The sequence below is a fragment of the Saccopteryx leptura genome, chromosome 4, assembly GCF_036850995.1.
Source record: "Saccopteryx leptura isolate mSacLep1 chromosome 4, mSacLep1_pri_phased_curated, whole genome shotgun sequence".
Taxonomy (NCBI): Eukaryota; Metazoa; Chordata; class Mammalia; order Chiroptera; family Emballonuridae; genus Saccopteryx; species Saccopteryx leptura.
In genome coordinates this window covers 23,634,923-23,654,106 of record NC_089506.1, presented here as the reverse complement: position 1 = coordinate 23,654,106, position 19,184 = coordinate 23,634,923, and the positions used below count along the sequence as shown (strand labels likewise).

The following is a 19,184-nucleotide window of genomic DNA, read 5'->3' as shown; positions in this document are numbered from 1 at the left end:
ACGTTCCTGTGTACACAGTTCATCCAGCTTCCTCTAATGTTAACATTTCACATGGCACATTCGTAAAAACTAAGAAACTAGCATTGTATCTGTTATTATGTCAGAAAATTCTGGAGTCTTCTTGTTTGTTGAATCTTCCAGGTAAGTTTTTAGACTAAAACTCAAGGTATCTAATTTATCTGGGACAAAGATCATCTCTTCATTCATATTTTTTTCTTTAAATAAAAGTTAGCTTAGTATGAGAGTTTGTAGTGTTCGGTGTATTTTTATGGACTTTTTTTTTTTTGCATTTTTTTAAGGTTCTCTTTGGAAAAGTAAAGAAAATTCAGCCTTCCCTGGATAAAAACAAAGTTTCTCTGGATCCTTCTCCTAATTTTGATTGCCATATGTCAAGAAATATACCTTCTCGGAAAGATACCATTGAACTACAAGCCTACAATTCAGTAGTATGTTCATGTTTTACCTCATTTGACTATTTGAAGTCACATGGTTTGCATTGTATGATACAAGATTAAAAGTAACTTCACAAAATATTAAAGGAAAATCTAATTTATTCAAAATAATATGACCTTAATAGTGAAAGATGTTTTAATGCTTGTTTGAGAATATTAGTAGAAAGGTTTTCAAATTTATATTTAATTTTATTCAGAGTATGGTGGCTTCTTTTATTTAGACATTCCATAGGTTAATTTCTGTTTTGTAAAATATACCAGCTTTTTTTAAACAGGACTATTTTGAAGTGATGTCATTGATCCTTAGTATTTACCAAAGAAGAACTGACTTCTACATTAGTCATTACATGGGAAATTATAACTTTCCCTCATGTGTTGCTGAGACCGTACAGTTTTCATCTATTGAAGATTAAATTGTATATAATACATATTATATATAATCACTGCTCACAGAAATTAGGGGATCAGGGAACGTGCAGATACTCCAGTACTTTCAGCCTTTTGTATAGTGCATTTTCACCAATGAGATGCAAAAGTTGGTTTTGCATCTCATTTACATAATCAGACAACTTTCTTTGACCTGTCGTTTGCTTTTCTGATGTTCTTATTTAATAAAAAATAAAATGCTTTTTATCGCTTCATATTTATTTTGAATAATCCCCTAATTTTTGTGAGCAGTATATATGATTAAATGAAGCTAAACCTTCTAGAAGTATATATATGCTTCCACATGTAAAATGCATTAAACTATGGTTATCTTCTTAACTTTTTCAACCAAATCAAATATAGTAGTCAAAGTATATTCAGAACATTGAAATTTTAATGAAAATATATCTTTTAAAGGTAAAAACAGATTGTGTCTGCTTCTGCTAATATTGGTAGCCTACCAAGAAAAAAATATGTGGTGGGGAAAAAAATTCACACGTCTTCAAAAAAATAAGGTTGAAGAAGGCAAGAAGAGATGATGGTATATGGAAACAGATGAGTAAATAACGTCATGCAGTTATAGTTTTCATAAAATATGAGCTTATTCAAGTTTGTTAAAATTACTCAGCATAAAAATGTTCTTTCTTATTTTTCAGGTATACTTCTATGAATACAGTGTTCTTTCAAAGCCAGTAGATAAACCTCGGCAGTGTCTTCCATATGCAGTAGTAACAGTAAAGTTTATTGGTCAAAAAGTAGATAATGGACATCCTTTGACAACTTTGAGAGCCCTCACAAATGGATTTGCTAAGAGGACTGGTAAGATTCCTATATTATTCTACTTCAGTAGCATTTGTGCTGGTCTTATAGCTTCTGGATATTGTTTTTATATATATATTTATTTATTTATTTATGGCAGAGACAGAGAGAGTCAGAGAGAGGGACAGATAGGGACAGACAGACAGGAAGGGAGTGAGATGAGAAACATCCATTCTTTGTTGCAGTTTCTTAGTTGTTCATTGATTGCTTTCTCATATGTGCCTTGACGGGGGGGGGGGGGGGCTACAGCAGACCAAGTGACCCCTTGTTCAAGCTAGCAACCTTAGGCTCAAGCTGGTGATCCTTGCTCAGACCAGATGAGCCCGCGCTCAAGCTGGCGACCTTGGGGTCTCGAACCTGAGCCCTCCACATCCCAGTCCGACGCTCTATCCACTGTGCCACCACCTGGTCAGGCTGGATATTGTTTTTTAATTCATTATGAGTCTTTCGAAACAAAATAATTGTGCTTTACCTGTCTTCAATTTTATTTATTTAAAATTATATTGCAGATATTTTTGTGATTGTTCCATGTTGATGTATAACTGTGTAGTTTCTTCGTTTTTATTCATTCATATCTGTACACACACATTATTCCATTTTTTTTACTATACAGTATATTCCTCTGGGGATATTTGGACTCATTCTGATTTTATTCATATTACAGGCATTACTATTTTAAACATTCACAAAAGTGTCTCACTGCATATGTGCAAGTGTTTTTCTGTAGAGTATATATCCACACGAGGAATTTAAAAGGCAATTCAAAGACTATGTCAAATGGTTTTCAGAAATGTTTGCATCAGGTTACACATTTACTCTACATCCTTTGCCAACCCATATATCATACTTTAAAATGTCAACACATATACTTTAAAATAATTTTTCTGCCAGTCTAGTGAGTGTTATATGTTACCTCATCTACTAGAAACACTGTCCCCCTTCAAAAGCTGTCTCATCGCTTTCCCTTCCTTGTCCCCACCCCTCAGCAATCACTAAGCTGCTTTCTGTCTCTATGTATTTGCCCATTCTGAGCATTTCATGTAAATGAAGTCAAATATGTGGCCCTTTGTAACTGGTGACTTTCACTTAATAGTGTTTTCAAACTCCTTGCATGTTGTATGTATCAGTACTTAATTCTTTTCTATGAAGTAATATTCCATTGTATAGATATACTTTATCTTTTCATCAGTTGATAGACTTTTGGGTTGATTCCACTTTTTGGCAATTATGAATAATTTTGTTATGAACGCTGTTATACAAGTTTTGGCGTAGACCTGTGTTTCCCTTCTCTTGGTTATATAGCCAAAGAGTAGAATTGCTGGGTCATATGGTACTACTCTGTGTTAACCATTTGAAGAATTGCTGTACTGTTTTCCAAAATGGCTACACCATTTACATTCACACCAGCAGTGAATGAGGGACAGGATTTTTTTCACTTCCTTGTTAACATGTGCTGTTTTCTGACTTTTAATTCTAACCATCCTAGTATGTGAAGTTTTCAAGGTTAAATTTTATACTCTTTCATTGAATTATTCCTAAGTATTGCATTCTTTTTTATCCTGTTGTAAATAGAATTATTTTCTTAATTTTATTTTTGTACTATTCATTGTAATTATATAGAAGTACTATTGATTTTTCTATGTCCAGTCTTTTTTTAAATTAATTTATTGTGTTAACATAGATTTAAGCGTCTCACTCAATATAAGGCCCTCACCCCCACCCCCACCCTTATTCCCCATTACACCCTCTTTGGCCCCTCCCCTCTTCCCTCTGGTATTTGTTGTCCTGTTATCTGTATCTGTGTCTCATATATATATATATATATATATATATATATATATATATATATATATATATATTTACTAATCCTTTTACCTTCTTTGATCCCATCCCTTCATCCCCCTTTCCCTCTGACAGCTGTCCCTCTGCTCCCTGTGACCCCACCTCTACCTCTATTCTGTTCCTCAGTTCACTTTGTTCATTAGATTCCACATGTAAGTGAGATCGTATGATATTTGTCTTTCTCTAACTGGCTTATTTCACTTAGCTTAATATTCTCCAGGTTCATCCATGCCATCGCAAAAGGTAAGATTTCCTTCTTTTTCACAGCCACATAGTATTCCATTGTGTATATGTACCATTGCTTTTTAATCCACTCATCCACTGATGGACACTTGGGCTGTTTCCAGATCTTGGCTGTTGTAAACAATGCTGCAATCAATATAGGAATACATATGTTCTTTTGAATCAGTGCTATGGTATTATTAGCATATATTCCTAAAAGTGGAATAGCTGGGTCAAAAGGCAGTTCTATTTTAATTTTTTGAGGAAATGCCATACTGTTTTCCACAGCGGCTGCACAAGTCTGCTGTGTCCTGTAATCTTATCTCAATATTAGTTCTAGGAGTTTTTAGTGGTTTATTTATACAAGATCAGTTCATCTGCAAATAGAGATAGTTTTACTTCTTCTTTTCCAAACTGGATGCCTTTTATTTCTTTTTCTTGTCTAATTGCACTGGCTAAGATCTCCAGTGGATTGTTTAATAGAAGTTCCTGTCTTGTTCCTGAACTTAGAGGGACAGCTTCCGTCTCTCACCAGTATGTTAGCTGTGGGGTTTTTTAATGTCCTAAATCATGCCAAGCAAGTTCTAGTCTATTCCTGGTTGTTAAGTGTCTTTATCGTGAAAAGGTGTCGGATTTTTGCCAGGTACTTTTGCAGAGTCTTATTAAAATAATCATGTTGTTTTTATTTTTCACATGTTACTGTAGTGCAGTGGTTTTCAACCTGTGGGTCGCGATCCCAGCAGGTTCGCCTAAAGCCATCGGAAAAGACATAATGCATATCAGGTATTTACATTCTGAATCATAACTGTAGCAAAATTACAGTTATGAAGTAGCCAGCAAAATTATTTTTTGGTTTGGGGTCACCGCAACATGAGGAACTGTATTGCGGGGTCACGGCATTAGAAAGGTTGAGAACCACTGCTGTAGTGTATCACACTAATTAATTTTAAGATGTTAAGCAACCTTGCATTCCTGGGATAAATTCCACTTACTCGTGGTATATTCTTTATTTCATACGTTGCTGGAATCAGTTTGCTACTGATTCATTGATTTTCATGTCCATATTTATAAAAGATACTAATGTATAGTTTTCTTGTGATGCCGTTATCTGGTTTTGATATGAAAGTAATACTTACAGAATGATTTAGGAAATATTTCCTCCTCTTCCATTTTGTTGTGAAGAGTTTGTGAAGAATTAACATTAACTCTTCTTAAAACATTTGTTAGACTTTACCAGTGAAGCAGTTCAAGCCTGGGCTTTTCTTTGTGGTTAGTTTATAATTTAATTTCTTCACTTATTGTAAGCCTGCTCAGATTTTTATGTTTCTTCTTGTATCAGTTTTGGTGTTTTTTTGTTTTTGTGGGAATTTGTCCATTTCATGTAATATGTCTATTTTATATAATTTATTGGCATACTGTTTTTCTTAGTATTTCTTTATAGTACTTTTTATTTCTGTCAAGTCGGTAGTAATTGCCTTTCATTTGTATTTTAAATTGAGTCTGTTTTTTTCTTGGTCAGTTTGACTAAAGGCTGTAAATTGTTTTGATCGTTTTAAAGAACCAACTTTTGGTTTCATTGATATTTTTTTTCTTTTTTCTTTTTTTTTGTTAATTTACTCTAATCTGTTTTCCTTTCATTTGCTTTAGGTTTACTTTGCTCTTTTCTGGTGTCTTAAGGTGGAAGGTGAGGACATTGCTTTGAAATATTTTTTCTTTTTCTAGTTCCATACCATTAGGGTCAGAGAAGATGCTTGATATGATTTTAATCTTCTTAAATTGTTGAGACTTGTGTCCTAACATGTGGTCTTTCCTAGAAAATGTTTCATGTGCCCTTGAAAAGAATATATATTCTGCTGCTTTGGGGTGAAATGCTCTGAAGATATCAATTAAATCCACCTGATCTAGCCTGACCAAGGCGGTGGAGCAGTGGATAGAGTATCGGACTGGGATGCAGAAGACCCAGGTTCAAAATCCTGAGATCGCCAGTTTAAGTGCAGGCTCATCCAGATTAGATTGAGTGCAGGCTCACCAGCTTGAGCGTGGAGTTGCTGGTTTGAGCGTGGGATCATGGAGATGAACCCATGGTCGCTGGCTTGAGCTCAGAGGTCGCTGACTTGAAGCCCACAATTGCTGGCTTGAGCCCAAGATCACTGGCTTGAGCAAAGGGTCACTTGCTCTGCTGTAGCCCCCAGTCAAGGCACATATGAGAAAGCAATTAATGAACAACTAAGGTGCCGCAACAAAGAATTGATGCTTCTCATCTCTCTCCCTTCCTGTTTTTTTGGCCCTGTCTGTCCCTCTCTCTGACTCTCTCTGCCTGTGTCCAAAAAAGAAAGAAAAAAGAATAAATTCATCTGATCTAGGGTGTCATTTAAGGCCACCATTTCCTTGTTGATTTTTTGTCTGGAAGATCTATCCATTGATGTCAATGGGGTGTTAAAATTCCCTACTATGACTGTACTGTTGTTCATCTCTCCCTTTTATGTCCATAAAGATTTGTTTCACATATTTAGATGCTCCTATGTTGGGTGCATACATGTCAAGGGTTATATCTTCTTACTAGATTGCTCCCTTTATCATTTTGTAGTGTTCTTCTTTGTCTCTTACAGTAGCCTTTGTTTTAAAGTCTGCTTTGTCAGATATAAGCCTCGCTACCCCGGCATTTTTTCCTTCCCATTTGCATAAAATATCTTTTCATCCTTTAATTTTAGTGTGCGCCCCAACCAGGATCCACCCAGTAACCCCCATCTGGGGCTGATGCTTGAATCAATTCAGCTCTTCTCAGTGCCTGGGGCCAGTCGTAGTACCATTTGAGCCACTGGCTGCAAGAAGGGAAGAGAGAGAGAAGGGGAAGAAGGAGAGGAAGAGCACCAGATTGTTGCTTCTCCTGTGTGTCATGACTGGGGATCGAACCCAGCACTTCTGCATGCCAGGCCAACACTCTGTCCACTAAGCCAACCAGGCAGGGCCAACCCTATGTCTCTTTTGACTGGAGCATTTAAAGCATTTACATTTAAATTGATAATTGATAGGTACATATTGCTGTCATTTTATTCTTTTAACTAAGTTCCTCTTTCTTTCTTCCTTCTTCTTCTTTTTCCACCCTTTAACATTTCTTGTAACACTGATTTAGAGGTAACATACTCTTCTAGCATTTTTTTTTGTCTGGGAAGCTCTTTATTTCTCCTTTAATTTTAAATGATAGTCTTGCTGAATAAAGTACTCTTGGTTGTAGGTCCTTGCTTTTTTTTCATCACTCTGAATATCTCATGCCAATCCCTTTGGCCTGAAATGTTTCTGTTGAGAAATCAACTGACAGTCTTATGGGAGCTTCCTGGTAGGTAACTGTCTTTCTTTTGTTGCTTTAAGATTCTCTCTTTGTCTTTGACCTTTGCCATTTTAATTATGATGTGTCTTGGTGTATGCCTCTTTGGGTTCATCCTGTTTTGGGACTTTGCATTTTCTAGATTAGTTTACTGGACCAGGGAGGTTCTCAGTCTTTATTTCTTCAAATAGGTTATTAATCCCTTGCTTGCTTTCTTCTCCTTCTGGTACTCATGATGCAGATGTTGTCACACTTCCCATTCTCTCCATGGTCTCTTCAACTAGCCTCATTAAAAAAAATTTTTTTTGCTGCTCTGTTTGGTGTTTTCTGCTACCTTGTCTTCCAGATCACCGATTCAATCCTCTGTTTCATCCAGCCTACCATTTATTCCTTCTAGTGTATACTTCATTTCAGATACTATATTCTTCATTTGTGAATGGTATTTTTTATGGTTTTTATTTTGTTTTTATGCTTGCTATCTGTTGAAGTTATCACTAGTTCCTTGAGCATCCTTATAACCATTTTTTTGAAATTTGTACCTGGTCAGTTGCTAGCCTCGATTTAGTTTAGCTTTTTACGTGGCAGTTTCTCCTGTTCTTTCATTTGGGCATATTTCTTTGTCTCCTCAGTTTGGTTGCATCTGAGCGTTTGTTTCTATCTATTAGGTAGATCTGTTTTGACTCCCAGTCTTGGTAGTGTGGCCTTATGTAGTAGGTGTCCTGTGGGACCTAATGGCACAGTCCCCTAGATATCCTGATCTGGGTGCTCCAGGAATGTCTCCTGTATAGTTATGTGGGCCCTCCTGTTGTAATTGAGTATTGGTTGATATTGGTCTATTCATGTATGGGGGTGACCCTCCAGATGGCTAATTGTGAGGCTCAACATTGACCATAATGTAAGAGCTACTGTGCAGGTGCTGGACACATGAAGTGAAATCTACCTCAGCAGTGTCTGGTGCCCGCCAAGATCTCCTTTTGTTATGCCACTTATGGAGCTAGTTGGATTATGCTCTGATATCTGAAGCTAGCCACTAGGTATGTTGGTTCTGGGGCCTCTTAGGAGGGTATCTGGTGCAGATCAGTGTCAGACACTGCCTGTGACTGACCCTGATCAACCTGTTTGGAGCTAGAAAGCAATCCACAGTTGTGGCTGCCTCTTCTGGGCCAGGATAGAGAAAGAGCAGACATGCACCAAGGCTGGTTTTTACCAGTACCAGGCCCAGGGAAAGGTTAGCAAATGTTCCAAGGTACCCCAAGATCTGCCTCCACCTGTCTGCTGCCTGTTAGGCTCAGTCACTGTAAGAGCCTCTGGCAGTCCTGGAGTTGCATGAGGGAGGTTTTCAGTGAGTCACCAGGTAGGGGCTAGTGGTGTCCACCAGATTGATACAGGTTCAAGTTCTCAGTGACAGTGCTAGGTATAAAGCCACACAGCAAATGTCCCACAGTATACCAAGTCTAGCTGCCAGCCACCAGATGCCTGCAGACCTTTGTGGTAAGGCACGATCTCAGGGAGTCATCAGGGAGAGGCTAGCAGAGTTTATCAAGCCCAAATAGACCAAGATTTGGCTAGTACTAAAACTTCTTATGTATGTATCTTAGGTATTAGTGTAAGCAATTCAGAAGAATACATTGTAAAAGTGTTTTTGCTGAGTGTAGATGATTATACCTTACATTTTGATGAATACTGTAGATTTTTTCTTTTCCAGGAAATTAGTACTAGCTTATAAAAAGTATAAAAGAGAGCTTGCATATGCAGAGTGTTACTTACCCTCCAAAATCTTTGCCAATCTAAAAAGGTTTTTAATATGAATCTTGTTTACTCAGAGAGATTGGAGATCTTTTTATGTTTGTTGACAACTTTTATTTAACCCATGATTTTCTTTAAAGTGAAAGGAGGGCAGATAGACTCCTTACATGTGCCCCAACCAGGATCCACAAAGAACCTCTGTCTGGGGCTGATGCTTGAATCACCCATGCTATTTTTAACACCTGAGGCTTACACTCAGGCCATCTGAGCTATCCTCAGTGCCTGGGGCCAACAGTCAAACCAGTCGAGCCACTGGCTACAAAAGGGGAAGAGAGAAAGAAGGGTCTAAGAGGGGAAAAGAAGTAGATGGTCACTTTTCTTGTGTGCCCTGACTGGGGATTGAACCCGGGATGTTCATATGCTGAGCTGATGCTCTATTTACTGAGCCAACTAGCCAGGGCTGATCCATTATTTTTTAAAGTAGTTTGCCCACTTTTCTATCATGTTCTTTCTGCTAATCTTTTGAAGATTTCTGTATACACTATGTAGTCTAGCGTATTTGTAATTTTATACTAAGTTGCCTCATTCAGAATATACTTTTTACCAATTCTTCTGAATTTTCTTTATTGTGCATTTGACTTTTTAAAATATTACTTTGTAATTGACTTTTTAAAATTTTTTTAGCCTGACCAGGCTGTGGCGCAGTGGATAGAGCATTGGACTGGGATGCAGAGGACCCAGGTTCGAGACCCCGAGGTTGCCAGATTGAGCGCAGGCTCATCTGGTTTGAGCAAAAAGCCCACCAGCTTGAACCCAGAGTTGCTGGCTCCAGCAAGCGGTTACTCGGTCTGCTGAAGGCCCACGGTCAAGGCACATATGAGAAAGCAATCAATGAACAACTAAGGTGTTGCAACGTGCAATGAAAAACTAATGATTGATGCTTCTTAACTCTCTCCGTTCCTGTCTGTCTGCCCTTGTCTATCCCTCTCTCTCTGAAAAAATTAAAATTTATTGATTTTTAGAGAGAGGAAAGAGAGGGAGAGACAGAAGGAGAGAGAGGAGAAGCAGGAAGCATCAACTCATAGTAGTTGCTTCTCATATGTGCCTTGACCAGGCAAGCCCAGGGTTTCGAACTGGCAACCTCAGCATTCCAGATCAATGCTTTATCCACTGTGCCACCACAGGCCAGGCTGACTTTATTTTTTTATTTTTTTATTTTTTTCATTTTTCTGAAGCTGGAAACAGGGAGAGACAGTCAGACAGACTCCCGCATGCGCCCGACCGGGATCCACCTGGCACGCCCACCAGGGGCGACGCTCTGCCCACCAGGGGGCGATGCTCTGCCCATCCTGGGCGTCGCCATGTTGCGACCAGAGCCACTCTAGCGCCTGAGGCAGAGGCCACAGAGCCATCCCCAGCGCCCGGGCCATCTCTGCTCCAATGGAGCCTTGGCTGCGGGAGGGGAAGAGAGAGACAGAGAGGAAAGCGCGGCGGAGGGGTGGAGAAGCAAATGGGCGCTTCTCCCTTTGTGCCCTGGCCGGGAATCGAACCCGGGTCCTCCGCACGTGACTTTATTTTTTAATCTGTGTTTTTCTGCCATGTTTTTCTATCCCAAAATTATAAAACTATTCTTTCCTGTTTTCTTCTAATATTTTTAGTTTTTTTTTTTTATTTACAGTGAATTCTATTTTATTTTGGTATAAGGAGGTATAGGAAACTACCATTTTTCTTTTCACTACTGCTCCCATTCTTAAGAATTACATCTCCATCTGTGGTCATATTTCTACTATAGCTTACTGTAATTAAAAAGTGTAATCACAAATGGTTATAGAATTTAAAATTTTTCAACATATTGATATTTTAATATATTGTGAAAAAGAACCTTATGATACTTCCCACTGATATAACTTTATATATGTCATAAATCTCAAATTTCAGAAGCAATTTCTCATCATTAATTTGTTTTAATAAAGGTGTTTTTATGGTATTACTTAGCTATGAATGCTTTCTGAACATTTTACTTTTACTTTACAAAATATGCACTTTTATAAGTTCCTTTGTTATTACATGATTAAAGTTAATGAAATTTTAGGAATACATTTTTGTAATGTATAAAAGAAAAGGAAATGTTATTTTTCAGGTTTTATTTACATATATTATTTGCAGGAGACTATTTACCTCACTGTGCAGCAGGGGTAGTAGTTTGCTTTTTGCACCTGAAAATGGTTTTGTGGAACCTGTTTTTTTTTCCCATTGATTTTAGAGAGAGAGGAATGGAGGGGGGGAGATCAAGCTGTTGTTCCACTTATTTAAGCATTCATTGGTTGATTCTCATATGTGCCCTTACCGGGAGATCGAACCTGCAACCTTACAGTATAGGGATGACACTCTAACCAGCTGAGCTATGCGGCCAGCACTTTGTGGAACCTTTTCAATCTTTTCCTCCTTCTTTCTTCACCTCAATACTCTTTCCTTTCTGTTTTTGTTCTCTGGTGGGAGAGGGAAATAAAGCCAAGGTAACAGTAGATAGAGGAAGACAATTTTGTCTATTAATATGTAGATACTATTAAATATCTGAAGATAGAAAATTAATATGAAAAATACCTAGTCTATGAACAATATGTTTTTATTATTTAATTTTTCTGTTTTTTAGTCTTTGACAGAATCCAAATTTTTATGGCAAATACTTTATTAGTAGGGCCTCAGGGACAGAATTTCATGCTTCATCATTTATACTTTATTGGTTTATTACTCGTCCTCTTCTCTCCTTGCTTTTTCTGCTGAGAACATAATATAATCATTGCTAGGTTATTTTATGAACTTTCAGTTAAAATTGTTTACTTTTATTAAAGATGTCTGTAGAATTATTTTTCTTATAATTTTTGCTTATTTTCTTTTTATTTCCACAGGAAGAGCATGCTCTCTCAATAATTGTACAGTTGCCAAAAGAATTGGAAAAGGAAAAGATGCTACCGTCATCTTTGAACATTTTAGGAAACCTGTGGACCCATTTGTTCAAGAAAACTGTTCATGCAATTCACAAAATTCAGAGATAAATTCTTCCAACTCAGGTGTTTCTAATTTCTGTGAAAACATGCAAAATGGAGACATTTCTGTACTTGAAACATACAGTGGACAGATGAAGCACAATTTAACAGAATGTAGAGAGACTTCTCAAGTACATGCATATGATTCAAGTCTTTCATTTATTCCCAGTGATAGCAGGGAAGGTGTTAGTGGTGACTGCTCGTTAAACTTCACACACCTTAAAAATGTTTTAAGTGGTCTTCCTGAGGCTTTTCCCCTTCACAATAATACTAGCTCAACAAGCACAGTTATTACTTCAAAACTCATCAAAGACCCAAGACTGATGAGAAGAGAAGAAAACATGGAAAAACGTAATAACATTACAGGTTTAAATGAGATTTTGCCACTTGAGAAGAGTTTAGGTTCTGTTAATTCAGAAATAAATCTGCCTATGCCAACTAATTCTGTCTCCTCGTCTGAAGTCATGCCTGGAGAAGATGCTATTACTGATCGTTTGGATGCTCCTTGCTTCAGAAATTCTTTTGATGATTTACAATCTCAGGCTCACAACATGGGCTCTCAGAACTATGATTATACAACTCCCAGTAAAATTCCCATGGGAGGACAATGTCAGGAGCAAGACAATTTTTCCTTCCCGATGTGTTTGTCAAATGCCGTTTCAGAAGTCGAGAACCAAAAACACAGTGAGGAAAAAGCCCAGAGACCCCAACAGGGAAGTAACACTTTACTTCTAATTGAGGAAGATAGGGAGCCTCATAACCCTTATGAATCAGTGAATACTTGTACAAAAGGGTATAAGAGTCACATTTCTCAGGAATCACAGTCTTCTTATTTAAAAACCATATATGAAACTGGTCTCCAAACATCTGCAGTTCTTTCGTTCCAAACCAAAGAAAGTATACATGAATACATTCAAAATATTGGGAAGGTGAGGAACTTCACTGGCCTAGAAGACAATTCCAAACATGTAGAAAAGCAAAATTTATGGGAAGACATTGATAATTATGGTACTAATGAGATAAAAATCAGTCCGGTAGATAATTACACTTCATTGCACCAAGAATACAAAGAGGATGAGAGTCTTAATTCTTCTGGAAAAAACTGTGATCAAATATTAATCACTCAAGAGTTAGAAATATCAAAATCTTCTAAATGTTCCACAAAGAATAAGTATGAGCTAGATTATCAAGCATTGGAATTACAAAATAATCTTCCTCTAACAGTGGAAAGCCTCTCACAAAAGCATCTTGAACACTGTTTGGAGAATGAAGAGAACATTCATACCGATCTTGCCATTTCTCAAAAACTAATGGAACTGAAATTGAAAAAAACAAATCAAAACTGTGTTAGCAGTGTAACTGATGCTCTTCAGGAAGCAGAAGACATTCCCCAGGCCAAAGAAATGCCAATGGATACAGTTATTTCATCTCATGACAGTAAAATGTCTCAGAACAATTCAAATTGCAGCGTTGCTAGAGAGGATACATGTGCCCATGGGAAAAAGGAAAATGATCCAGTGTCATCAGAAAACATTCAAAAAGACTGCAAAGAAACTTCTCAAATTGACGCTATCGGTCAAGATCATACTCTGTCATGTAATGCACAGTTAAATAATGATATACACCTGAGTTTTTATTTCAAAGAACGAAGAGATAATGATAAAGAAAACCAAAATATGTCTAAAAAGGAAAACATTGCTTTCCCTACAGAAAAAAATATAGAAAATACATGTGAAGATAAGCAGGGTTTTCATAGAAACCAGAATTTCATTAATATAGATGAAAGGCAGGAGAATAAAAATTACAATAATGTAGATAGTCTGAATTCTGAGGAACTTTCTACATTTAATTTGACTTTGGGGAAAAATATGTCAACAGAAACTGCATTAAAGACTGAAGATACTATCACTTCCATAAAACAAAAAGATATGCAAAATACTATAAAGAATGTAGAGCATTTGGCTTCTGTATTTCCCAAAATCTCAGGTTCTTCTCTGCATGTAGCCTCAAATGCTGCAATACAGATAGATGATAATGTGGTGCCTACATTAGACACAAATCATGATGGTGACCAAAGATACCAGTTTAAAGAAGCTTATTCTTCTGAGAGTGCCAATTTGGAGTTGTTAATAAAACATAAGGTTTCTGATTGTGAAATGGACATGGATAAAAACAAATTACACAATTCATTTTATCACTCAATAAGTGACGACTCGGTTCTTCAAAATCTCAACTTGGAAAGTGAGATTGAAATAGAATCAGAACAGTGTGATGATGCTTTTCTATTTCAAACCATGGATTCTCTTAGCGATGGAGATCAACTGTATGAAGACTTTGAGACCTCATATGAGGTTCTGGAGTCTCGTATTGATTGGGAAGGTCTATTTGGAAGCAGTAATGGGGGGAAGGAAGTTTCGGAAAGCACCCCAAGAAGGGAGCATAGTGATCAGCAACACTCGGATTATTCCTCTGCACGAAAACACAAAGCAGAGCTCGGCAACCCAGTTTTACTTCCAGATCTACAAGTCACAATGACTAATACACTTACATCAAGATTTAGTTCCACTGTTGAGTGCCTTGCATTGAAAAATAAGTTTTGCAAATATATAACTGAAGCCACAAAACCAGAAGTAAGTGAAGAGGAGGGGAAAGTTCTGGGAGTTGAAATTTATTCCCAGTGTTCCGGTGAAAATTCAGATTACCCATGTGAAGATGAATTTGGTAATTTAAGGCAAGAATCAGTACTAGTGAATAAATCTGAAACCTCACTTTCTTTTAACTTGAGTCATAATACACACATGAATCACATATCTGAAGGACAAAACAGTAAACCTTTGCTTACTGAACCTTCGAATGTCACTACAATAAATAATGAAAGCAGATGTTCCCTTACAAAATCAAAAACTGATTGTAGTGATACTAGAAGTAAAAAGGACAAAGAATCAAGAACTAGCAAAAGAAAGCCACATATACTGGTTAGGGACCAGAACATACCACATCATGAAATTTGTGAGAAGAGGAGGCGGCTAACCAAACAAGACTCATATGAATGTTTTTCTTCATTATCCAAAGGTCAAATTAAAACCTTTTCACAGTCAGAAAAACACATGAAGAGTGTCCTGAATATTCTAAAAAGTGAAGTATCTTTATGTAAAAGTAATTGTCTTTCCAAAAAACTTGACAGAGTTCTTTTTTACTTAAAAAAAGCTAATAGAGGAGTTAGCATGCATTTGGAGCTTACAGCTAAAGTCGGCGAAACAAGAAAGGGCCCTTTACCAAAAGTATGTGCAACGATATGCAGTAATTTCTGGGAAAGTGATGACCATCAAGATTATAGTTCTATTTTTGAAAGAAAGTATTTCAGTAAACTTTACTTTTCAAAAAGAAAATACAACAAACTAAGAAAGAAAAGAGCTTTGGGATTTGAAGTTGATAAATCATTAAGTCATGTATCAAAGTACCAGTCCTGTAAAACAAGTGGAGACAGAATCACAAAGTGCTTTTCCAAGAAAAATGTGGCCAACAGTGTCTCCAGAAGTCACACCACTATCCATGTGAGAGGATTTTATGATCAAGAATATTCTAAACCACAGTTAACTCTGTGCTCCACATCCCAAAGTACAAGTCAGTCAGCTTATAACGATGGCTGTATAAGAAATCCAAGATCATCAGAACTTCAACCCGTTTCTGGAAAAATGGGGTGTCTGTTTTCCCTTGACCACCCAGAGGAAAAACTAAGTGAAAAAGAAAATCAAACAAACATAAAGTCTGTATCTAACATTAATAAATATGAAGCGCCTGAGAACCATTTAGCGCATAATAAAGATGCAATAAAAAGTGCTGAGGCTAACGAAGTGATAAATAAAACTAATTCAGTTTCTTTAAGTTGTATTAAAACTAATTCAGTACCTTTAAGTTGCATAAAAGAAAACGTAAGTTTTAGCACAGACAAAAATTATGATGCAACTTGTATAGCTCACACAAAGGCGAAAAGTGACATAGTTATTCCAGTCTTAGAGTCAAACTTAGAGCACTTTTTGAATGTTGATAACTACAAACCAGATAACCTTACTTTTTTTTCTGGTTATAAAAGAAACCAGGAAGTAAATTTTCTGGAAAAACAGACATCTCCTACTGAGAGCTCCAAACCGGGCACTATTACAGGAAATATCCTTATGGACCCATTAAATCAAACTCTTATAACAAGCAAAATGTGTAATAGTATTCCTCAGTCTTTATCAGCTGCTCCAGCGACAGACAGTGAGGGGGGATCTTCAAAACTGTATTTGGATAAACAGAGAACTTTTGCTATCGATTGCTTTGCGACATCCAGCAATGTACCGCTCTGTCAGCAAGGATGTGGGAGAAAGGAACTTCTGGAGACAGAACGGTGCTTTCCAAGTAGCTGTGTCCAGATAGATAGCAATGTAACGGATGTTATTGAGAATTCTGAGTCAGATCCCATACCAGTAACCGAAGAAGAAAGTAAAAGTTACAGAGAAAATAAAACGAAGAGACCTTTTCCCAGTGATAGTTCTCTGCTCTTAAAAGATGACATATGCGGTTCTTCCAAAAAATATATTTCAAAGAAAGACATTGTGGACAGGAAAATGTGGAAAGTTAAACAAACCAAAAAAGCAAAAGGTTCAGTTCACAAAATAAGCGTGGGTGAAGGGCCAGCTGTTAAGAATGCGTGCAGTTATCAGAAGAATAAGATTTTAGAAGAACCCTCCTACCTACGTGAGAAAACAACTAAAAACTTGATTGATTCTCATCTAAGCATTAAAAATGCTTCTGAGGCAATCTCTTTGAATAACAGACTTTCTAATCGGCTTAAGAGAAAGAACGAAGAGGGAATCCAAGTTAGTAATGACTGTCAGTCTGACCCTACCTTGCATTCAGAAACAACCTGTAATTCCAAATCAGACATTTTAGGAATGAATCATTTGCCCGTTTCACATGCTCACTCTGAAAACCCTAAAGTCACTACTCCTCAGAAACCTACATCATACCTGGATAAATTAACAGAAAAACATGGCTCAGCTGATCATTCAAGTCTTACTGCTGAGCTAGCTCAAATTCTGAGGAGGGCAGATGAAGCATCATCTTTGCAGAGTCTACAGGAAGAAACTAAAGTTTGTCGAAGTATTCTCCCTGTATTTGTTGAAGCTTTTGAAAGAAAGCAAGAATGCTCACTTGAACAAATCTTAATTTCAAGAGAACTGTTGGTAGAAAAAAACCTGTGGAATAATTGCAAACACAAATTAAAACCCTGTGCTGTCGACTCCCTGGTAGAACTCCAAATGATAATGGAAACTCTTCAATTCATTGAAAACAAGAAAAGGCTCTTAGGAGGTGAACCAACATTTCGAAGCTTGCTTTGGTATGATGAGACACTGTACAGTGAGCTGCTTGGCAAGCCACGTGGATTTCAACAACAATCCAATTTCTATCCTGCTTTTCAAGGAAGGCTAAAATACAATGCATTCTGTGAGTTGCAGAACTATCAAGATCAATTAATTGAGTTACTTGAAAACACCAAAAGGGAAAACAATTCATACTATGCATTCTTGAAATGCAAACGACAGATTAATGAGTGTGAGGCAATACTGAGGCATTGTTATGATTGCTTTGACTTTTCTCTTTCTGTTCCGTTTACCTGTGGAGTTAACTTTGGAGATAGTTTAGGAGACCTGGAAATCTTAAGAAAAAGTACTTTAAAATTGATCAGTATTTATGGGGACTCTTCTAAAGTTGCTTCCTATTCAGGAAAAAAAGACCATTTGTGGATTATCATTGAAATGATCTCCTCAAAAGTTAACTTTATCAAAAGCAATGAGGCAACAGGTGTTAATATATCTCTTTATGGTCTGGAACATATCTTTTTTGATGCTGCAAAAAGTCTCGTTTGGAAAGAGAAGAGACGATCTTTCAACAAAAAACACTCAGGACAGAAGAAGAAAGAAACACTACTCAAGATGAATCAATATTCTTTTTCTAAATTGCAAAAGATATATGATACATTGTCTAAAGATTTAAGCAGTGAAGAAATTTCCAGTATTGGGCTTGAGGAGAATACTGTGATGGCTTCCAGAAAGTCAGATGGTCTAATAAACGAATCAGTTAACATAGAAAACTGCAGGATTAATAATACTTTGTTTTCACACCCAGATATCTGTTGTATCAGTGAAATATTGGACCAAGCTGAATTTGCAGACTGTAAAAAATTACAGGAACTCACTTTGAGATGTACCGATCGCTTAGAAACTTTAAAAAAATATTTTCAGATCCTGCAAGAGGATAACATAGATAGAATTTTTATCACAGAAGAAAACATTTCAGACATGGTGAAAAACCACAACCATGAGGCTATCATTTTAAAACCCGAAGCCACTGAAACCTATATTGAAATAGCCATGCTCTCAGAAACAGTTCACTTTCTTAAAAATTCAATGGCCAAGAAACTAGATAAACAAAGGTTTCGTGGTATGCTTTGGTTTGACTTGTCGCTTCTCCCTGAGCTGGTTCACTGCCAAGAAAAAATGGCTGCTTTTTCATTTCTTGAAGATAACTCAACAGATTGCCTTTGGAAAGTGTTAGAGACTGCTATTTCTGAACTTAACAAAGATCTGGATATTATCAACAAATACAATGAAGCGGTTAATAGCTCATATGCTCTTCATTTGTTCTCAAGAGAACTTGAAGAACTTTCAGAAATTCAAAAACTTCTAAAGAATTCTAAGTATTCCATTTCCACGTATATTAACTTTGTGCCATGTATAGCATCCATAAATTATGGAAGCACTGTGACAGAGTTAGACTACAACTACAGTCAGTTTTCTACACTGCTCAAAAATATAATGACCGCCCCACAGAAAGATTTAGGGAAAATGGCTCATATTGTGAAAGTAATGAAAACTATTGAACATATGAAGATAATATGTGGTAAGAATGCTGCGTTAACCATTTCCTTCATCCTATGCCAAATGCTGCATAACAGAACAAAGACTTTCGAACTGAAAGGGAAAATGAAGGCTCATGTACAACCCGCCCAGCATATCAATAAATCCACTACTTGTGCGAAGGTACCCTCAATTTCAGAGTGCATAATGAAAAATGTTTCAAATTCTTCTAAAAAACAACCTGTCACTATAGACAAATGTCAGGACTCTCAGGAACAAATGGAAAATACTACTGTTTCCAGTTGTAAAAAACAAAAGGTAACGAATGTTTTTACTTAATTTAGTCCATCTAAGAGACATTAATGTGTGGTTCTTTTTTTTTTTTAGATTTTTAAAATTGATT

General features: G+C 36.8%; 1 protein-coding gene across 1 annotated transcript in view; it reads left to right on the top strand.

Moving 5' to 3' along the window:
* TEX15 (testis expressed 15, meiosis and synapsis associated) overlaps nucleotides 1–19,184 on the top strand; it is a 58,175-nt gene that overhangs the window by 29,322 nt on the left and 9,669 nt on the right. Inside the window, exons 5-7 of the mRNA XM_066383547.1 lie at nucleotides 300–446; nucleotides 1,535–1,697; nucleotides 11,742–19,099. Of these exons, the coding sequence (XP_066239644.1) occupies nucleotides 300–446; nucleotides 1,535–1,697; nucleotides 11,742–19,099 (7,668 nt within the window). The remainder of the gene's footprint in view (nucleotides 1–299; nucleotides 447–1,534; nucleotides 1,698–11,741; nucleotides 19,100–19,184) is intronic.